Genomic DNA, 24489 nt, shown 5'->3' with positions numbered 1-24489 from the left:
TTTTTTATCTTACATTTGTAAAATTAAGTCTGGATTTTATGGAAACCAAAATAACGCCTTTCCTTCAGAAATCTTAAAATAACTCATAGGTGATTATAATAAGGCCTTTTCTTATTTCATTCAATAAAAACAGTCTGAGATAGTTTAAAATATAAATAAGTTGTTGTACATCCTTATGAATTGTTTATTTAAAAAATATTTCTTAGAATAAGTGTAGGTCATAAGAATCTGAAATCAGCCTATTGTTGAAGTTAATTTCCTACATCAAATATAAATTTTAAATGGAAATCAGTAGGAAGTCCTACATTTTGAAAACATTTATTTTTTCTAGTAATCCCTTATAGTTGATAGTGATATTTAGTATTTCTCGATTCCATCTTTAATACAACTGATTACAATTTAAATTTAAATTTGTCATTACTAAATTACAAATCAGTGAAACTGATCATTGTTACCATTTCATTAAGCCCTTCCAAACCATTTAGATCTAGTAAATAATATGTTCAATAACATATTATTATAGCTTTAATGTACAGGTAATCTTTGTGCTTCACTGTGCAAATCTGGTTACTTTTTGATATTAAAGCTACCAAATAAACAGTGCCAAAATTAATTAAGGAAAAATGTAAGGCATAGAATTTTAACATGAATGATTTGTATTATTCAATGGTGGGATAAAAATAGTTTAATAACTGACTACACCAATGAGAGAGGCTTTGATTTGTACTTACTGCCAATTTTCATGGTATTAAATACTACCACTATGGCTAATATCAAGTTACCAATGGAGTCTCACTGAACATGGAGTTGGGAAGACAGGTGGAAAATTAGTAGGTCTCACAAGCCAGTATGAGCTGCCTTCAGCATACTGCTAGATATATACCAGGTTCAAATGAAGGGGGAAGCAAAGGTCATAAAAATGAACAGCAAATTATCCCGTTGGAATGTATAGATATATGCAGGGTGTATCAGAAAGATGAGGATGATTTTGTTGCTCAGTTGCTAACTTGAGTCAGACTCTTCGCAACCCAGTGGACTGCAGCCCATCAGGCTCATCTGTCCTCCCCTATCTCCTGGAGTTTGTTCAAATTCTTGTTCATTGAGTCAGTGATCCTCATCTAACCATCTCATCATCTCCCTTCTCCTTTTGCAGGCTAAAGGAGAAGCCACCCCCTTCTGCTTTAGCCTTCAATCTTTCCCAGCATTAGGATCTTTTCCAATGAGTCAGCTCTTCATATCAGGTGGCCAAAATATTGTAGCTTCAGCTTTAGCATCAGTCCTTCTAATGAATATTCAGGGTTGATTTCCTTTAGGATTGACTGGTTTGAGCTCCTTGCTGTCCAAGGGACTCTCAAGAGTCTTCTCAATAACACGAGGTTATAAAGCTAGCTGCAAAGGGCTTCCCTGGTGGTTCGGTCAGTAAAGAATTTGCCTGTAATTCAGGAAACAGGGGTTCAATCCCTGGGTCCAGAAGATCCCCTGGAGAAGGAAATGGCAACCCACTCCATTATTCTTGCCTGGGAAATCCCATGGACAGAGGAGCCTGGTGGGCTACAGTCCATGGGGTCGCAAGAGTTGGACAGGACTTAGTGACTAAACCACCACCAAAAAACTTCAAAAGAAAAAGTTAACAGTTGGGTTTTAATTAATATATTAGAACCTTTGAAGTAATTCTAAACTTAAACATCATTTTTCCCTTCACTGATAAAATAATTTGATATCTATACAATTTGCATAATTTTTAAAGTCAACTGGATATTAAAACAACTAAAAAGAGAAAATGCACTGAGGAATATGCTAGCTATCTGACAGTCTCATGAAATTTGTTATTGCGGGTGCCAATTTTATCATCCTATTAGAAAACCTTAACTCTTTACATGGAAAATGTTTGATCATAAAATGGTCTCCCTTGCTTATAATTTTTAATCAAAAAATCTTAAAAGATACATTTTCTAAGAGTATTCAGTACTAATATAAACATCAATAATATCCTCTGAAAATTTAAGTAATAGGTTCAGACCTGTGCTAGTAGGAACTGTTTCATGTGTGGGTAATGGGAAATCTGATGAAACAGTTATGTAAATAAATAAAATTGTTGTTCTACTGGAGGCTTAAGAAGGGCAGGGTTGAAACAGCTGCTTAAATGTGGTATCAGGAATCTTGGTACCTTCTATCTCTCTGCTACACTATTCTTAGAAAGAAGCTCTCATCTGTTTTCAGGGTGCCTGCCTCTAACCAGCCTATCTCCTTCTTGTTTTGTTATTTTCTTTTTTTTTAAACAAGTTAATGAAGCTTGTCTTTAGATGTATGAAAAAGAAGTGTAAATATTTCATATTTTAGAGGTCCTGTATACTTTCTGTCTTCTCCTGGCAAATATTCTTGATACACAAAATTACCAAATTAGTTTTGTATAGGAAGCATGAGTTGTTACCCTATGCAAATTTTCATTCCTATAGAAAATAACTCTGCTTTATTATTGATACAGAATATTCCAGCACATCAGTGCTTTCCCTAACTTTTCTAAAACAAGGAAGAAGTTTGAGCCTTAAAAAATGTGTAGGCTCCATAGCACACTATATAAAAGTATTATACAGTATTTTAGGGATAATACAAAATCTTAGACGCTAAACTCTTTCTAGAGGGAATAAAATGAACCCAAGATCCCTGGTGGCTCAGAGGTTAAAGCGTCTGCCTCCAATGCAGCAGACCCGAGTTCGATCCCTGGGTAGGGAAGATCCCCTGGAGAAGGAAATGGCAATCCACTCCAGTATTTTTGCCTGGAGAATCCCATGGACGGAGAAGCCTAGTAGGTTACAGTCCATGGGGTCGCAAAGAGTCGGACACAACTGAGCGACTTCACCTTCACCTTAAGAGCGTTCTACAACTGAGTAAGGTCAGGAGAATTGTGTACTAGATCCTCCTCTTGGAGATTCGCTATGAGCAAATTAAAGACTCTGAAAAGGTTTGCAATTAAAAAAAAATTACATTGTGTTAGTTTAACAAAGCCATTTCCAAATATTTTTGGCCGTGAACATTTTTCTTCTTTTAATCTCTAGCTTCTCTCTTAATATATGTTCTTCATTAATAGCCAGGCAATTAATTTGCTGAATCAAAGGTGTGAAGAATTACTTTAATGTACAAGTGTATTTAAATTTTTAGTTTTTATCATACCCATTCTGTATAGATTGAATCACCTTCCAGACTGATTTAGCATCCATGCTCCATTCCTCAAGGAGTTATTATCAGCTCTCATTTGCTTATTTATAAAGACAAGATTTTTTCACATCTATTAAGTGGAAATATATTAATAATTAGCATTTAAAGTTTTATAAATTATTTTTATTATTTTTTCATTTTTAATATTCTGCTTTTTAAGTCATATAATAAATGTGAAATTTTAAAGTTTTATTAGGTAATTAAAATCTTTTTTCTTCAGTTTAAAAATGTCTGATATTGTGACATTCATTATTACTTACATATGAACTTGATTAGAAAATCAAGTTTTTCTATTATATTGTCAGAAAGATACTCATTGAATTTCAAAAAACAGTTCCCTAATTTTGTTAAAAGTTATAAAATAATTAGGTAATTGGGAAAAAATTTATTTTGGAATAATGATAAATTTACCAAACAAACTGTTTTTTATTCTGGAAAATTGTGAGTTGAGTGCAAACATGTATCTTAAATATATTCCAGCTTTGTTAATAGTACTTCATATGTTTAAGGAGAAAGTATTTTATAAAATAGTTGATAACTTATTTTGTATTTATTGCAAGGATAGAATTAATTATCTATTCTTGTATATAAATGATCAGAGCTCTCAAGGTAGATAAATTATATAGATTTTAACTTGAGACATACTTTTGAGGCTACATATTTTTATGAGGGCAAAACCTTTTAAAAATTTTACTTGTTTAGCTTATGACTCTATTCTATAAACAAGGATGAATGGTCACTGTATTTTAAATTTAACTTACATATTAGACAACATCAAAAATGATTGTTAAGGCTGTAATTTAATATGGATTACAAGTACCATATGTGCAAAAAGCCAGAAAATAAGTAGTTAATTCAGCAGACATGTGAGCCTGAAGTGTTTAAAACTCAGCTACAGGGATATTAAAATGGCCTGTCTTGGGACAAACAGCATTTTTTTTTACATGCTTCTAGTTTGCTCACTGTATGCAGATTGGACAGGTAGCAATTTTGAATGGCTCATCTTAAAATGAATGCAATTATTAAAGGATATGCTCTATCCTGCAAGATATTTGCTCGTTTTAATCTTTTGTTTGCAGCCTTCTAGCTCCTCTTACACATTCTCATTTATAGTTAATAGAAAGTATTATAGGTTAGGTCTTAGGGTAGTTTGAATGAAAAATGCTATTAGATAAAAGCTTCATAAATGGCAGCTACACCATCTAATTTAGACCAAATATTGTTTATTTGCTTTTTAGAATCAATGTAAATATAACATTTATTTACTTTATGATCATATGATGATATATATACAAAAAAGTCTATGGTCATAATTTATAACAAGTTTGAAGTTATATAAATTCAGATTAGGTTCTAAACAACAATCCCCCATGATTTTCAGTTCATTGATCTTTTCATACTCTGAAAATTATACCAGCTAGATCTATCAAAACTCTTTCTATGTCCATCAGTTTATTAATAAGTAATACCATATTAGGAAAGATGGGCACAATAAAGGAGAGAAATGATATGGACCTAACAGAAGCAGAAGATATTAAGAAGAGGTGGCAACAATACACAGAAGAACTATACAAAAAGGATCTTAATGACTGGAATAACCACAATGGTATATCACTCACCTACAGCCATTCATCCTGGAGTATGAAATCAAGTGAGTCTTATGAAGCATCACTATGAACAAGGCAAGTGAAGGTGATGTAATTCTAGCTGAGCTACTTCAAATTCTATAAGATGATGCTGTTAAAATGCTGCACTCAATATGACAGCACATTTGGAAAACTCAGCAGTGGCCACAGAACTGAAAAAGGTGTTTTCATTCCAATCCCAAAGAAAGTGTGCCAAAGAATGTTAAAACTATTTCACAATTGCACTCATTTCACATGTTAGCAAGGTAATGCTCAAAATCCTTCAAGCTAGGCTTCAACAGTATGTGATCTGAGAACTGCCAGATGTTCAAGCTACGTTTATAAAAGACAGAGGAACCAGAGATCAAACTGCCAGCATCCATTAGATCGTAGAAAAAGCAAAAGAATTCCAGAAATATATCTACTTCTGTTTCATTGACTATGCTAAAGCCTTTGACTGTGTGGATCACAACAAATTGTGGAAAATTCTTCAAGAGATGGGAATACAAGAGCACCTTATATGCTTCCTGAAAAACCTGTATGCATGTTAAGAAGTAGTAATTAGAACTAGATATAGAACAATGGACTGGTTACAAATTGGAAAAGGAGTATGTCAAAGCTATATATGGTCAACCTTCTTATTTTACTTATATGCAAAGTACATCATGAGAAATGCTGGGCTGGATGAAGTACAAACTGGAATCAAGATTGCCAGGAGATATATCAATAAGCTCAGATACACAGATAATGCCACTTCTATGGCAGAAATTGAAGAAGAACTAAAGAGTCTCTTGATGAAAGTGAAAGAGGAGAGTGAAAAATTTGGCTTAAAACTCAAGATTCAGAAAACTAAGATCATGTCATCTGGTCCCATCACTTCATGGCAAATAGATGGGGGAACAATGGAAACAGTGAGAAGCTTTATTTTCTTGGGCTCCAAAATCCCTGCAGATGGTGACTGTAGCCATGAAATTAAAAGATGCTTGCTCCTTGGAAGAAAAGCTATGGCCAACCTAGACACCATATTAAAAAGTAGAGACATTACTTTGCCAACAAAGGTCTGTCTAGTCAAAGCTCTGGTTTTTCTAGTAGTCATGTATGGATGTGAGAGTTGGACTATAAAGAAAGCTGAGCACTGAAGGATTGATGCTTTTGAACTGTGGTGTTGAAGAAGACTCTTGAGAATCCCTTGGACTGCAAGAAGATCCAACCAGTCAATACTAAAGGAAATCAGTCCTGAATGTTCATTGGAAGGACTGATGCTGAAGCTGAAACTCCAATACTTTGGCTACCTGATGCGAAGAACTGACTCACTGGGAAAGACCATGATGCTGGGAAAGATTGAAGGCAGCAGGAAAAGGGAACAACAGAGGATGAGATGGTTGGACGGCATCACCAATTCACTGAACATGAGTTTGAGTAAGCTCCAGGAGTTGGTGATGGACAGGGAAGCCTGGCTTCCTGAAGTCCATGGGGTGGCAAAGAGTTGGACGCAACTGGGCGACTGAACTGAACTGAACTAAACTGAACTAGCTTCATGTAGTTTATAGAACTCAGTTGAGCTAATGTACTTGATATTTCTACAAAGAGGGGGTGTGAATTGATAATTTAAGTGCTTTAAATATATACTAAAGTGATTTCGGATTCAGTGGAAATCTTTCGGATGCTGAAGGAGGGAGCTACTTTCTTATTTTAAAAAGTTCACTTGGGATTGAGTTTAAAAGTTATTTATTGCTAGAAGTTGGAACAGTTTATTGGATGAATCAGATAGTTGAGCTTGAGATAAAAAATATTTTGAGAAATTAAAGAACTGATAGCTCAGATAAATGAACAGACAGATGGACTTCTTGGCCACCTTTCATGAGCATATTTCCTAATTTATTGGCTTAGAATAAGTAAATATATTTAAATGAATAAAAATATAGAAGAAAACTTCATCATTTGGAAAGATACAGTTTTCTCTAAAAATAAATGGCTATATATGTGTGTAGAAGATTGTATATAAACATATATATACCCTGGAGAAGGGAATACAACCCACTTCAGTATTCTTGCCTGAAGAGTTCCATGGACAGAGGAGCCTGGTGGGCTGCAGTTCATGAGGTCACAAAGAATCGGACACAATTGAAGCAAATTAGCCCACATGCAGGCATGCATATATATGCAAGTATATATTCATTCTCATTTGCTGCAAGTTAAAAACAATTCTTAATTGCATGACAAAACAAAATCTTATTTATATAAATGCAATATAAGAATCAGTGAGAGAAAAAATTCTGATTAATTAGAAATGTTTAAAAATTTGAGAACACATAACTAATATAAATGTTATAAAGTGTGTAAGCTCTGATATTATTTTTAAGACATGAATTGTATAAAATTCACCTATTATATGCAGTTACAGAATTTGAGAATTAAGCAGAATTATTTAAACTTTAGTATTTTGCAAAGAATAAAAAAGCAGTATATTTTTCTATATCAAAGAACAAAAGAAAGACGTTATTTTAATCTAATACATAAGTATTTTGTATATGTTAAATAGTCTAAAGTTCCTGTTTGCACTCAAAATTGTTATATACAAGTTAAAATATTGTGAATTAATGGTACTTTCAGGACTCTTGGCCAATATAATTCTTATGCCATTTTTAAAATCCAAATGCTTAAGGAATTTTCTCTGGAAAAAATAATAGTACATTTTAGAAAATATTATAATTTTCCTAACAATTATTAACTGTGTTCTAAAATTTTACATATAACATAGAAGGAACTAATATAAAGGAAAATAACTTCCCTGGTGGCTCAGAGGTTAAAGTGTCTACCTCTAATATGGGAGACCTGGGTTCGATCCCTGGGTCGGGAAGATGCCCTGGAGAAGGAAATGGCAACCCACTCCAGTATTCCTGCCTGGAGAATCCCATGGACAAAGAAGCCTGGTGGGCTACAGTCCAACGGGTTGCAAAGAGTCGGACACGACTGAGCAAGTGAAGTTGAAGAAGTGATAGAGAATTCATAACCTGATTTGTATTTTAGTGAACAGTTACTAATCTACTATTACTGTTTACTGCTACTTTCTACTAATCTACTTTTGTGTTGTACAAATATAAGATGTCTTTAAATGCATGCTTTCTTAGTTAAAGTTAACTAGTACTCCATTTTGCCTTTCTGACTCCAGTATTTTATTCTAGCATACAGTTTTAGAAGTTAAAGCTGCTTCCTCTGCCCACAAAATAAGACAAAAATCACATACAGAATAGGTGGTAATAGAGTAAAGGTTGGTTTTATACAAAATACATCTCATTATATAGTGTGTATTTTGTATCACATTTCTAACAACCACATATTGCATTGATATAGATGTAGAGATAATAAAATATAGTAGAGCTAAAATAAATATATAAGTAATATTAGACATGGATAGTTATTTTCTGATGGTACAGTTGAAAGAAATGATTTTAGGGAACAAGGCTGGGCAATATTAGTTTTAAATTTAAGAAAAGGTTTAAGGAATTGATTTGAGCAAACAAAAAATGTATCCATAATCTGAATTTATCCCTCCTGTTTATATCCAATGGCAGATTCTAAGAAATTATTAAAATAATTGCACAGTCATACTATGACTTGATTATAAAAATAGTAGAAACTCATATGTGATCTTCCGAATCAGTGTAGCTTACTATAATGTCCAAAACAACAAGCAAACTTGAATAGGCAAGTTGAGTCATAAGGAGGCTACAGGGTAAATTTTTAAACATTGGTATGAAGGTATCTATTAATGATAAGGTTCATGTTATGTTATGTGTGTAAAAGTAATTAGAAAGATGATCCACCTTCTTATATGTATGAAATTTATAAAATGCCTTTATCCAAACAATAGAATATCATCATACTCTGGAGCTTGTTCCAATGTTATAAAATAATCTAAGGCAATGATTCTTTTTCTGGCATTAAATAAATGTACCAAATGCTATTTTAAGTCTTGATATTCAAACTACATAATAAGTTATATCATTAATATTTTAAGTTTTCTCAACCATTGTTTACATACAAATCCTTAAATGTATCCATATTTTTTATAATATTCAGATAATCTCACAGTTGCTGTGAATCAATGTTGCTATATATTCCTAGTCCTAAATTCTTAACTCTCTTTGTTTTAAAATAAGGAATGTTTTATTCATATTTATGAAAAGGTATTTTGATTGAGTCACTGACAGTGTTTTACTGTGAACATAAAAGCTCTAAACATATTAGTGATTCATGCATTAGAGCATAAAATAAGTTAACCAGATGCAAAACCCAAACTAATCTAATGTTTACTCTGTTTTGGCCTTAAGTGAAAACATAACAAACTAAATTTATTCTTCCAGCCTTAAATTGATAACAGATAGAAGACAAATAGATAAAGATGGCATGTCATCAGCTCTTATCGAATTAAGCAGTTTGTAATTTTGTGAGTTTTTTTTTTTTTTGGTGATAAATATGTAGCATGGTTTTATACATGAGGCACATAGCTCTGAATCATGTTGTATATGTATATATGGGCATATTATATATTGAAATAACATGGCTTTCAGATGTTTTCATTTTCTTAAGTTGATAAAAATTACAGTAACCACCTAGGCTTGCCATTTATCTTGAGGGCTTCCCCAATGGCTTAGCAGGTCAAGAATCTGCCTGCAATACAGAAGACACTGGTTGATCCCTGGGTGGGGAAGATACACTGGAGAAGGAAATACAGTCCATTCCAGATATTTTTGCCTGAAAAACCCCATGAACATAGGAACTTGGTGGGCTACAGTCCAAAGGGTCACAAAGAGTCATAAACAAATGAGGATGGTTTAGAGGTTAAAGAATGCTGTAAACATTCTAGCAAAATGATTGGATAACCATAACTAAAGAGAGTAATAGTAAAATACTACAGACTCACAACACACACACACACCCATATACAGCACACACACATTATCAGGTTAATAATTTTTCAGGTATCTTTATGCATTGTTAGATGGCATTTTTGTTTTGCGCTTTAGGGGATTCACTTCATCTGTAAGTATAGTGGTCCCTTATAGCTAGAGAAGCAGCCAATCACTGTCTTTTCATTATTGCCCTCTTGTCACTGCCATTTAAATGTGAGGGCTATTTTGTCTTCCATCCGGGTTATAGTAAACAAGGAAGAAATGAGCTGGAAAGGAGAGGTTAAACTGTATCCAGAAAAATCAGAGCCAGTTTAGGGGAGTTGATCATACAAGGGAAATAGACAGGAAGGTAGAAGGAGTAATTAATGCCCTCATGAGGAGGCTGGAACTATAAAAAAGTGCTTCAACTGGAGTCTCCCCTTTCTTGCCAACATGGGGTGCCTGCCACAATCACAAAACAATTTGTCTCTATGCCTATGAGTCTAGTGTTCAGATCTAATTAATTATTATAATGATATTTCATCAGTAGGTATTTTATTTGTATTTACTTGATTAAACATATTTCATTATTATAGTTCTATTTCCTATGTATGTATATATCTCCTCATATATTGATATTTTCAGATATTTATGTATTTATCCATATATCCACTAAGTAAACAAAGGAAAATAACTATACTTTGATCACAATAAAAATTTGTGCAAGCTAAACCAGTTTTCTATTCCTGTAAAATATAACCATAAGTAGTAAATGACAAATCTGCACTGAATTATGCTCTGAGAATGACAGTTTTCAGAGTTCTTATCTAGATCAAATTTATGCAATTATGTTATTAGATCATAATTTAAATATGCATGTTGAAAGAATTGTGCTTAAATTGCATTATTTTGTAAAGTTTTTACACAAATTTGCTTATATATTTAAAGCCTATCCTATTTGTCCTATTTGAATAATTACTCACATTATTGTTGTTTAGTCGCTCCATTGTGTTGGACTCTTTTGTGACCCCAAGGACTGAAGCCCTGCAGGCTCCTCTGCCCATGGGATTTTCCAGGCAAAAATACTGGAGTGGGTTGCCATTTTCTACTTGAGGGATCAAACCTCGTCTTTTCTGCAAGCCTCCTGCATCGCAGGCAGATTCTTTACCAATGAGCCACTGGGGAAGCCCCAACTACTTGTATAATATGGTGCAAATAGGTAGATAGTTAATGGACATAGTTTTGAAAGAATAATGAAATCCTGGACTATTAATATTGAAGGAAGCTGTAGTGATGACCTGGGGCAGCCTCCTCACTCTACAGATAAAGACACTGAAGATGAAAGATAAGACATAGAGATGGTGACAGATAAGAATACTAATAGTAATGGAAAATTTTTTGCAATAATTATTTCTTTATCTCTCTATTTGTTCAACAGTGTCTGCACACATACAGTCTTATGTATCTGACATATATTTTAAATTTAAAACATTTCTGATGTCCATATTTAACAGGCAAAATATTTGTGAATAATAAAATTAAAATGATAAAATTGAATGCAATTAAATTTTAAGATTTTCTTAAAACTTTAAATAATCTATAACATACTTCTAGAGTTGCAAAGGATGATGTTGAATAATGACTTCTGATTCTTGAGGAGTTAATATACATAAATTTCACACCCCTGTGGCAGTATTTTATAGATATATCAGTGAGTAGTTTAATACCATGTTAAGTATAAAAGCACCCACTGTATTGACTGAAGGAGAGACCTATAAATACACATAAAATTTTATTTAAAGTTTTAAAGAGTTTAGGAAAAAAATATTTCTCTTCCTATAAATGTAATAAAAGCTATCTGGATAGTTTTAGTCTACCTGCTACTGACTTTGAATGTGCTATTTCATGAGATATTGAGTTAAAGATTAACCTAGACATCCTTTAAAGTGATCATTATTTGCAACTTATTTGTTTAAACATTTTAATAAATATATTAGATAATTGATTTTTTTACATTGACCTTATTTTTCATCTTGAATCTAACCCAATGGAAGTCATTTTTTTCAGAATCTGACATTTGAAGTGATGGTATCACACACTATAAGTAATACTGTACAAAGTGCCACAGGATTATATATATGTGTGTGTATATATATATGTGCATATATATATATATAGGTACACACAATAAAACAATACTGTTATTAAGTACTTATTCTATTTCCAATATTGTTCTAATGGTATACAATATGTAAAATTACAACGACATGCTCCCTTTTTTTAAACAGCATGCCATCTATCCCAATAAGTGAATTAGACTTTAAAAGATGAGGAAAACTATATTAAGTAGAAGAAAATGGAGAGAGCATTTCAGATGGAGGAGTTTAAAATAAACATAGTATGTCTTCTCCTATGAAAAGACTTATTGTCCATTAATTAAAAGTATATTTTAATTAACAGACTGTAATGGAATATTTTCATCTGTAGGAACAGCAATAGCAAAAATGTGGAGATGTTAATATGAGTGTTTTATGTGAGATATTTATTGTTTTTTTAAAAAATAGATTATAAGATTTTTGTTGGGATATAATAGGAAACATGGGGTTCCCTGGTGGCTCAATGGTAAGAATCTGCCTGCCAATGCAGCAGATGCAGGTTCTATCCCTGGGTTGGGAAGATTCCCTGGAGAAGGAAATGGCAACCCACTCTAGCATTGCTGCCTGGGAAATTCCATGGACAAAAGAGCCTGGCAGGCTACAGTCCATGGGGTCGAAAAAGAGTTGGACACGACTTAGCAACTGACCAACAGCAATAGGAAACATGGTGAGAAGGCTCAGCTTTCTAAAGCTTTGAAAACTGGTCAGAAAAGGTTGGAAAGCAATATTGATTTCTTGTAGGATTTTGATGACACAACTAACAACATTAAGGTCCAGAAAGATTTACCTGGTAATTATATGTAGGATGGACAAGAGAGATGGTGTTGAGAGAATCAAAGTCAAGAAGACTTATTGCATTAGGGATAAATAAAGCCTAAGCTAAAATTTTAGTAATAAGGCATTGTAAAATGGAAATAAAGGGCAAATTCAAAAGTTATTTTGATGAAAAATCTGGTAAACTTTGGTGATATGCTGAATAAAGACATTGAAGGGATGACAGATGACTTCAAGAATATTCATCTCGAGCTTTGGAAAATGCCTAGATTATTTTTAAAATCAGTTGAGTATAGACATTGGGTTGTTTTGGTATGGGAAAGTTGACCAGTTTGATTTTAGTTGTGCTGAGTTTGAGGTATGGCTTTACAACCAGGTGGAAATCTCTTATAGGCAGCTAGAAATACAGGATAGAGAGCTGATGAGATTTAACTGAGCATCTCATCAGTTTAACTGAATAGAATATTCAGCTCTATTCTGACAAGAATAGAGCACAGGACTGGTTTTCAGTTATATGGATAATAATCACTGTACAGAGAATCTTCAACATTATAGTTTTTGCAATAAGGAAGTTACTTTGGTTTGGAGTGTGAAGTCATGTTATTGCTCTCATTTTTTTTTTTTTTTGATCATCACTCTATTTGGGCATCTTCTGACACAGTGCTAACTGGCTAATATACTAAAATAGAATTTATCTACTTTTATCAAATATGATCATGAATGTATGAATAACAGCTAATTCTTATTCCTTAAGATATATTTAATTGAACTAAATATATTTTGTTGAATTGTGTTTATTTTTTAAAATCATCTTTCTAAATTGCCCACTCATATTATCTCCTAGTTTATGTAATAATGATTTCCAAATGTTTTGTTCCTTTCATTTCTTTCTTAACCATAGTTTAACTCCATCCAATTTCAAACCCTCACCACATCATATTACATTATGAAACCTTTTACATCTGAGCATTGAAAACACAATACAGCGTTAACTAATATCCTGCTCATTAATGATTTGGAAGGTAATTAAAATTAACTATAACCATGAAAGTCTTTTCCTTAAAAACCAATTCTTGTAGTCCTTAATGTATACACAATTAAAATATTCCAGTATGAACTTGTATGATTCATAATCCAATGCACACACAGTCACTTCAAGTAAAACAAATTTAATTTAATGAATAATAAGAACTATTTCAGGATATATGTTTGTTATTGATGACTATCAACATAAAATATACAGCATTAAGTGCTATAGAATATCAGTCATCTGTATTTGTCAAAATAAATTATTTAGTTTATATAAACTGTTTATTTGGAATGATCACAAAACTACTTTTCTGGCAGGAGATAGTGTTTAGAATTAATTATACACCTAAAGTAGCCTATTTGGTAGTAAGGATTCAGAAAGCAACAAGCAATTGAATAAATTAAAAAAAAAAAAAACTGAAAGTAAAATGATACTCCTCGAATGTAAGTCAATCATGCCCTTTAAGCAACTGGTCAGAATCAGTTTTGATTGTTGGTGGAGCCTACTACTAAGATACCGCTCTTTTGTTTGCTGTGGAGTAAAGCTATTAGTGTTTGAGGAAACTGTGTCTATCTTAGACTTTCAGAACCATAAAAGATAAGGGGCAGGTTAAATTTTAGGATGACAAGTGCATTTTTAGAGAAGCTTCTTTGTCAGGAAGCCCTGTGTTTTCGACAGATGTCAGAAAGAGAACCTAACGGCACTGTTGGACGTAATACTTTCCCAAAGTCATATGGCATTATCTGATCATAATGCCATAATGACTGCTAATATGCACACAAAAATATTTCAAGTTTACTTCTGGACATTTTCTTTTCTGAAATCAAAGTTAATTAAAAATATATTATTTTGAAAAATAAGTGTCTACCCTAGAACATTTTTTCCTCTTCCAAAATGCTAAATTAAATTCCCTTAACTTGATTTATGTCAACTCAAAGATAACTGTGATGGTTCACAAAAATTGCTGAGGCTCCTGCTTTTAGCATTTTTTCATGGACTCAAAAATATAACTTTCCCTGACAGTGTAAGAGAAGCAATATTATATTTCATGTTCAAAATAGCTAGAATTCACATGGTGATGGTAAAATTATAGAGAAAAGATAATACTGTAAAAATACTTTAAATTTAGGTGAATTTGAACTTTCCTTAAGGATTTCATATCTATGCATATATTATTAAATTTTAACATTTATAATGTATTATCAGGCTTAGTCGGGTGGTAAATTTAAAAACTGACATGCTTTCTGCAATATTTCTGAAATCAGAGAGTCGTTAATGCCTTTGTTAATCAAATTATGATATTTTGTTGAAAAATTTGGGAATATTTTTGTACTCCAGTGATATCAAGGCATTAACTAAATCTTAATTTTTGAATGCTCTGAATGTGCAAGAATTGACTTTACAGAGTACAAGATATAAGTATGCTAAAAAGTGATAAAGTCTTTTTCTATCCCTAACGAAAATCAGGCATTTTCTCATTGCTATCACAGAGAACTGAATGAGAACATAAGAATTCCCTTTTCCTTTTTGATGGGGTGTGATAACGATTGGACACTGCAAAATGAGATAAAAGGGACTCGATTGCGCAGCTGACTCTAGCCTTCTTTGTGTCTTGGGAAGATCCCTGATCTATCTAAATCTCAGCTTTTAATAATAATAATGACAATAATATTGTCATTCTCTCTGGTCATTTGTGGCAGTTCAGAATATAGCTGCACTTGTTTTTGTAATTGGCAAGTGTGACACAAACTGATATTATTGCTATTAATTCTATATTTCATTTCTAACAGTGTTTTATTTAACCTTGACTTCTTTTGAGTAAATCAAGTGGTTCTTTGGTGCCTTGCTTTAAACTCTTCCTACTACAAGGCAACCCTGCTTTTCAGAGACTTTAAAAGTTCTCACGTTATGCCTGCTCCCACAGGAGATGTCATCAAAATGGCATGCTTTCAATAAATACACATGCTTTATCCCTTCCCTAGATTATAATCTGCTTTTCTGCCCAAGTATGGGAGCTCTTATAGCTAGCTCTTCTCAGGGCATTCCTGAATTAAACTAATGGTGCCTTCAACTTCTAGAAATGAGTGACCTTAGCACCTCTCAGTCCATTTAGATCCAGTTTCTAGAAGTATTCTCACATTTATGGCTATTTGCTTTAATGCTGGGGATGGTTATGACATCCACTTCCATGTTCTGCTTCTCAAATACACTGGTGGCTCCATGCTAACCTGTATTAGTGCAAACCTATCCTGATCACCTCTTTTGACCAAGTATGTCATTTACATGTATCAATAAATTATATCATTTATGTGCAGTGAATAGCTGAACATAGCTGAAGTGGGGGATGATTCTTGGAAAATTCAGAATTATTGCTGAAAACGTGGGTTATAGTTATTCTGTGAACAGTTTTAATGTATATTGATTTTTTATATAGCTTTTACTTGCTTCTCATTTCTTCTCTAAACAATCCAGCATCACCTGTCACTTGATTATTAAAAAAAAAAGAGAGAGAGAGAACAAATTTGGATTCCATAACCTTTTTTATTCAGAAGGATAATTTTATGTTCTCTTGAGAATTCTACATTTTATTCAGTAAAATGTATCAATCATTGGACCATCATTTAAAATAGTCTATTTTCTCCACTAATCAAAGAAGTAATATTGAAGATTTGAATACCAAATTTTAGATTTTCAAATTATTTGGGTGTTAAACTGAAAAGTGTCAAAAGATCATTTGTTATTACATCCTCAGTTTAATTATATGCCCCTGAAAAAAAAGTATAGTCAATATGTAAATAGTATATAGTGCTAAAAAATTGTATTTTCATGCTAGAATGTTTGTTTATACTTGATTTTGGAAATGGTTGTGTCTATTTTGTTTAAAAATAATTTCAGTTAGAACATTGTTTAATTCCCCTATTACAACCAGTTTAACCCCAAGTTTAAAATGAGGTGAAGAATTGCTGTCTCAGTAAATAATTAAGTAGAGTAAAGAAGAGCAAAAAATTCATAATATCACAGTTACTTCTGGTGAATTTTCAAAAAAGATTTGTTTTGAATTTATGATGCAGATGAAAGCTGAGGATTATTATAACAATGATGATGAACTTATGTTGAATTTAAATCCTGAAATATAAATGAGACACTTTGCAGAAAGGTCACTGCAGCTTAAAGAAGCAGCACAAAAATAGTATTCAGATATGTGAAAGTATATAGCTCATTGGTTCAAAATAATAAGTAATAGAAAAATTGTGTTCTCCACATTGGTTGTGGTAAAATTTGCCTCTGCTATAAAAAGATGTTCAAATAAATGTTAAATTAGCATTTTGCATAATATGGTAAAAGTATTTCCTCAATGAGCAGATTATTTCATATATAATCTAAATTATTTTTGATATAAGACTCTAGAGTAAGAAATCATTAAAAGATTATACAAATCATTTTGTAGCACTGTATAGTCTGCAAAGTGCTTTGCATATATTATCTCTCATGCTTAGTTTAGTTTTTTTTGCTCTTCTTTAGAAATAAATCTTCAGCTTAGAGAGATTTAGCAATATGTCATCAAGTACAAAATATACATGTGGCTGAAACTCAAGTTTTATAGTCACCAATCCTGTAGGCATTCTATTAGGCAATTTTTAGGCACTAAAATAATAAAAATATTATGTTTATTTTAAAATAAATTAAATATTAATAATGATAGTTATATTGATAAACAGCCTATCTAAAAGGCCTCATAAAATTTTGAAAATAAAAAATTAGTATATGAAATGCCAATAGTAGAGCACAAGGCAGTATGTAATATATAGAGATTTGAAATAACTAGGCTTTGGGAGAAAAGTAAGCACTATGGAATTTCAGAAAGGAGTAGCACAGACACATGGCTGAGTGAATCGACTGAAGGGAAGAGGATTTTTCTATTAACAAGAACAGCATATACAGACAGTGAGACAATTGGCCAGTCTACATAATAGTTTGAATAAGGTTAAACACATTGAGTCATATTATATAGAGCATTGAAATTCAGAGGCATAGCAGGTTAAACCTGATTCAATATTTAATAGAATTGATATGTTCTAGACAACCGGAGTTGCATGGTACAAAACTTTATGTGAAGACATTTGCAAAACAAAATAGAGAAAATAGGAAACATGTAGGAACTGAGTCCTAAAACCATCTACTCAGAACTGAGATAAAGTGCATGGATGGAATAAAACAAAGAGGCATTATAAAACAAAAGTTGATACGGCTTACGTGTATCACATTTGTTTGTATTTAAGAAAGGAGATAGATTAAAATAAAATGGAAATAAGCTTTTAATCTCAACTCAGAGAAGTACTACATCATTATAGAGCTAAAAAAAATATATAGAAAATGTGAAGGAAAGTATGGTCGAATTTTTTGGTTTTTGTTTTAGGCATTTTAAGTATAAGGTAATGGTGAGCTGCCATAGTTGGAATATACAAAAATGGATGGAAATGCTTTGAGAGAAAATTTATGGCTATAAATTAAGAAGATTTTGTAATTATCAGCACAGGAGTTCAAGCAGTGAGTGTGTTAAGTCATTAAAGAGGGAGGAAAGATCTGAGAGCCATGATTTAGCCAAAAGGGATCTCCTATTAGTGGAGCAGAGAACAAATAATCAGGAGAACACATCACAGAGTTAAAAGAGAGGATATCAAAGGGCTGGCATTCAGTGAGAATTTCATTAGAAGTTGCAAAATGATTAAGTGATAGTCTTAAGGAAAAAGATGATGCATTCAAAAAGATTTACAGAGATGGAAGCATAGGGTGAAGGAGATATTAAGGTATAGAGAAATAGGAGGATTATAATTTTAGATGTATAGCCTGAAACTGAAAAGGAAAGAGAGGTAAAAAGATCTTCAGAATAATTCAAATATGCTTTAGATGACCACTAGGTTTAACACCTTGTGCTAGAAATTGTAGGAGACACAAGATTAATCAGATACTGCATTTGCAGGTACTCATTCACAATTAATAAAAGGGGGGAGATATGTGTATTAAATTATAATGAAGAAACCAGGTTATAATAAATGTAACTTGAAGCTTTTAGAACTATAGATATGTAAAAAGGAGCAGAGTACCTGAGTCATTCAAGTACTGGTTAAGCTTGTTTAACAAAGGCAGCCAAAAATACAGTGCCTTGATTCAGAAAGCATTTATTTCTTCTACTGTGCACCCTAGAGGAGTGTAGTATAGGGTCTTGGGGCATCTCTGTCATCCTCAACCCAGGGCTTCTAATAATCTATAGTCATCACCATTTCCTAAAAGAGGAAGAAGGCAAAGAAAGTCCAAGGCAAATATCCTTAAAAAGAATTCTCAGAAGTTATACACATCACGTCTGTTCATATTGCAAAGGCTCATATTTAGTTACATTCAAGGGAAGAAAGTATAGTTTTATTATGTGGACATCAATGTTCTTAGTAAAACTCAGGCAGGACAATGAAAACTTAGGGGTAGTTACCAGTATCTACCTCAGATACTTCAAGAAAAGATCAGGAAAGTTCAAACTAAATGATGGCAGTGATTGGAATTGAAGGGTGGGTATAGGATTTGAATAGTGGAGGGAGTAGAGAGGGTATTACAGGCTAAAGGACAAGATGATCAAAGAAATGGGTAAGAATCAAGATAGGATTTGGGGGGAAAGTGGCCAGAGGCTGGTGAGTAGGAAAAAAAGCAGTAGAACATAATCCTGAAATGGTATTATGGAGCACAGTGCAGAGGATCTTAAATTCCATGCTTAAATATCTGGGTATTTTGTATGTAGGCTGTAGACGTGATTGAAGTTTTGTTTTTAATATGGTTGTATCATTTTAAAAATTATTCTACATGACAGTAAACTGGGAAGCAATATTTAGAGCTTTTAAATTTGGAATGCAAGGTGGAAAGACTATCTCGGAGACAATAGCTACAGAATATGACAACCTGAACTGGCATTAATGCCAATGGAAATAAACAGGGAAGGAGGAGAGGAGGAAATGAAAGTCTTTCTGTAGGGAGACTGATTTAAATTGACAACTGAGGGCTTCCCTGGTGGCTCAGAGTTTAAAGCGTCTCCCGCAATGCGGGAGACCTGGGCTCGATCCCTGGGTCAGGAAGATCCTCTGGAGAAGGAAATGGCAACCCACTCCAGTATTCTTGCCTGGAGAATCCCATGGACGAAGGAGCCTGGTGGGCTACAGTCCACGGGGTCGCAAAGAGTAGGACACGACTGGGCGACTTCACTTTCACTCTCACTTTGGAGGTCAGTGTTAGGAGAAATGAAATGTAAAGAACTGAAGTTGACTAAAGTGTTCAGGATAAGTGAACTAAGGACTAAGAGCAGGACCTTTGTAACTTGATTTGGGAATGCTATTGACAGAGACAGAGAAGACAATAAAAGAGAAGGATTAGGGAGAAAGATTGTGGGTTCGTATTGAACATATTAGCATTGAAAAGTCTATCATCTGGCCACTGGAAATTCACTTTAGATCTAGGAAGTGATTAGGGTTAAATATAGATTTGAGGTGATTGAAATTTTTCTGATAGGCAGAAAAAAGTGTGGAAGTCAATAGAATTTTTAAAAATGGTGAGTCAGAAGAATTAGAAGGAAGAAATATTGACTCAAGATCTGTTGGAAATACAAAGGAAAGGGTTAAACATAGCAGTTAATCTTAGATGGGAGAGGTAATTCAGTTTAGGAAAAAAAAACAAAACAGACTGGAACTAGAATCAGAGCTGTGTTGACTTCAGTGTGAGGGAGATAAGCAGCTAAAGGACAGTGCAAGGCCAGTGAAGTGTGTGTATGTGTGTGTGGTGTGTGTGTGTGTGTGTGTGGCGTGTGTGTGTGTATGTGTTGAAGGATAACTTACATCACACTATTAGAAGAATGTTACTGCATCAAATAGAGACAGAAGAAAAGCTTTCTGAGTGTCACCATGAAGAACAAATTGCAAATTCAAGGTAGACAGCCTTTTTGTTAGGCTAATTCTACCTCTTTGGGGCCCACTGGAGATCTTCATGCTAAAGTAAAAAGCAGACAGAGTGGAGAAGGTGAAAGGTGTACATAATTTGAATTTAAGTATTAGTTTGTCATACATTTTTTCTTTTCTTTCAATTAAATTATATAAAAATCACTCACTGAGGTAATTATTAGTCTCTTGAAACCAGTGTATTTCCAGATTTTTCCTCCATACTTTTACCATTTCTCCTTCCACTTTCCTCCCTCATTTCTCTTTCCCTGCCTTCCTTCCTTTCCTACCTTCTCAGAATGAAAAATATATGTATATTTTTATATGTACATATAAAAATACATACACATATGGAGACGAAGGGCAGACTCCTCCATATTTATACTTCCATTTCTGCAACCCCCAAAACTACATCTCCCTGTCCCCATTCAGTGGAATCCCCTGAAGCACTTATATAATTCAAAGGCTCATGGGATTCTGTGTGAAAACCAGAGATCTTGATTAGGCAGGTTTTACATGCTCACGCTCTGTGGTTATGTTTTTAGGATTTGTCATGTACAAGAACTAAATTCAGCTTTTACAGACCAGCTTTATATTTATAGCTGATATACTGTCAACAGTAGGAAAAGAAAAGTTTAATTATCCAGGAATCAGAATAGGAGTCAGAATATGTAACTACAGACAAAGTCACATCTTAAAATATTTATTATTTAAAAATAGAGTTTATATAACTTGTCCAAGGCCATGGAGACGCATGGTCCAGCTGCAGAGCCTGTGATCTAATTACTAGATCACATTTCTTCTGACGAACAGTGAATTGTTTATGGATAATTGAAAATTAATAATATTTTTCTTTTTTAAGAAAGACAGTCTTGGATAAAGTTTGATGACCAATATTCTAATACTTTGAAGTACTTTTAAAAATGTATATAACTGTTTTTACTAGGGTAAAAGTAATAAAGGCATTAAATAAAAATAAAATGTTTACAACCGAAGAGAGTTCTACTTCAGTCAGACATAACAAATCAGATAAGAATGTTTAATTACTATCCAATCAACCTTTCTGTTCAGTGTGTCAGTTTAACTTAGAGAACCAAACAAAACATTCCTTCGTTTGTCAATGATAGCCTATTAAAACAAGGGTGTTCTAAAAATTGCATTAGGAGGATGTAAATGGTTTGTTTGATCTTCTGAATTTTAATATGTCAGAAAGATTATTGTGAAGAAAACTGGGCTTTCTGAAGTGACAGATACATTATTCAAATAACTTTGATTGAATGCAAGATTTTTTAATGCTTTCATAAAGGGCACACACACTAATTTTGATTTGTAAAAGAGTGGCTTTAAAATTTGAGATATTAGGGAAAATATTTTGTTAGTTTATTTTTTGATAGTACCATTAATTGAAAAATATATCTGGATTATAACTAGGATAAATTATGTGTACACATGACAATTTATAAAGTTCTTGGTTTACATTTTTCAAGAGATTTTGTTTATATTTCTAAAACCATCTATAATTGGCCTCAAAAATTAATTGTCTTAAAGCAGTGATTCAAACTAATTGTAGATTTGAAAACAGATAATCTGTGGATACCAGTATCCATATGCATTCCTGCTTCTCATACTACTTTGATATCTTGCATATTGCCAGCCTCTCTGAAACACATAATGAAGTCAGAAGCATATATAAGAGTGTAGTTCATTCTGATTTGGTTCTATTTGGATTTGAGTTTGTCACACATAAAGATATAAATCCATGGTACTGTATTCTTATATGAAAAATAATTATTCACTGATTACTCAATCTCTTTCACTTTGGTAGTTTCTATTATAGCATAAAAAAATTCTGAAAGTGATTTTGTATCATTTCTCCTGTTTTTAACAGTTTTTCCACAGTTTTAAAACTGTTTATTTCATACCTGTTTGTTTTCTTCTTTAATGAATTTCTAGTCTTTAAAAAAATTTTGTTAATCCTTCTCTTGAAAAGCCTACATCTTAAAAATCTTTGTTTAATGATACACAGATTTTTCTCATGTCATATATGGTAAAGAAATGCTGCTAATCATCTTAGTATGTAATCAGCTGATAAGGATAGGTATCTTTAAAGCCTAGAACTTGCTGTCATGAATATGAAATTGTACTATAAAAATGCTGATTTCTGGTTTCTGCTTAATCTTACCTGTCTTTCTGTTTCTTTTGCAGCAAAAATGCTGGATAGAATGTCTTCTTACTGCCATTTAAATATATTCTTTTCTTCTGTCAATTACCACAGGTTTAGTCCCTATGAGTGGTATAACCCACACCCTTGCAACCCTGACTCAGACGTGGTGGAAAACAATTTCACCTTGCTAAATAGTTTCTGGTTTGGAGTTGGAGCTCTCATGCAGCAAGGTATACGATTCAGCCTGCTATTTCCCTTGGGCACCATGTCCCACTCTTTGCTGGGGGTGACAGCTCTCGCTGGCACAAGTCGCTTGCATGGGTGCCTCTCTGCATGTAACCATAATCCAGCTTCTCCATCTATCTGATGCATTTAGGCATTCTCAAATCCCATCCAAGGGAGATTCTGAGAAAATAATTAGCTTTTGCAATTGCACATAAAGTATATCATCTAACTTTCTTAACCTATGGTAGATACATTATCTCATAGATAACCCAGCTAACCTGATCCATTAGCTAGAAGCTGCGTTTAAAGCACTACTAAGACTGCATCTTCTTGAGACAAGAATACAGTGTATTGCTCCTGTTTCTTGTTTCATTTTGATGTAAAAAATTCCCTTTCCTATCAATTCTTGATGACTAGATGCCTTTGTATTGCATGATTAGTAAATCTATTGCATATAAATTTGTAAAAATAAAATATTTGACCATTTAGAGTTACCTTTACAAGTAAAATATTAGCTGCATCTGATAGTATATAAGAATATAAAGTATTGCATGCTCAGAAGTGCATGCAAAAATACTCTTTCATAATTATTTAAAAACTATAATATTAATGTTAAAAGTAAAGGCTACATTTCTTAGAAAATGACATAATACATGCAATATGTTTTAATGGTATATTTATAACTATGAATTTATTATTTTAGTCTCAGTTCTCCCAAGCTAACTGTTTTTATTTTTGCTGCTGTGATTTCTTTTATTAATCTTCTAATATTTATATAAAGTTCAGTAAATTAATATGTCAGATCTACTACTCAATATAAAAGATTTCAAAACCAGACTATTTTATGCATTTAAAATGTAATATTTTTAAGTTTTAAAATTTTGTAAATAAATCAAAATGCCCTTTAACAACTGACAGTGACTGGATTAAGGAAAGAAAACATACTTATTTGTAAGGGTTATCACACCCATATAAGGGTTTACCTTAAATTTTACTAGTGTATTTTTGATCCACATTGAAGAAAATTATTTGGCAATTGCATTACAGCACTGAAGAAGAGAAAATTTATTGCTAAATTATAAATTGTTAATAAAATAGGTACTTTGCTTTTGCATGTTTAATATTATGCATAAATCCATTATTTCTGACTGTTTCATTTATAAACTACTTCCTAAACTAAAAGTAAATATTTGCATATTAAAAGGAAAAAAATTAACGTAAATTCATGTTGCAAGCAATGCTACTAATGAGATAATTTATGCTTTTAAAAATATGAACATCCAGATATATATGTATTTAAATCGGAAACTTGAAGGTTCAGAGAACTCTTACATAAACTAGTTAAGCAAGTGGCATCTCTTTCTAAATAAAATGAATAATCAATAACTATATTTGCCCTTTCCTACATTTTGAGTCCAGTGGCTTTTTTTCCC

General features: G+C 32.7%; 1 protein-coding gene across 1 annotated transcript in view; it reads left to right on the top strand.

Moving 5' to 3' along the window:
* The window catches only part of GRIK2 (glutamate ionotropic receptor kainate type subunit 2), a 730896-nt gene that overhangs the window by 581347 nt on the left and 125060 nt on the right, over positions 1-24489 (top strand). The window contains exon 12 of the mRNA XM_040239120.1: positions 22943-23061. Coding sequence (XP_040095054.1) covers positions 22943-23061 — 119 coding nt within the window. The remainder of the gene's footprint in view (positions 1-22942; positions 23062-24489) is intronic.

Source organism: Oryx dammah, unplaced genomic scaffold (assembly GCF_014754425.2).
Source record: "Oryx dammah isolate SB20612 unplaced genomic scaffold, SCBI_Odam_1.1 HiC_scaffold_4, whole genome shotgun sequence".
NCBI classification, from domain to species: Eukaryota; Metazoa; Chordata; class Mammalia; order Artiodactyla; family Bovidae; genus Oryx; species Oryx dammah.
The sequence above is the reverse complement of the archived record's forward strand: the minus strand, read 5'-3'. Positions and strand labels throughout refer to the sequence as shown.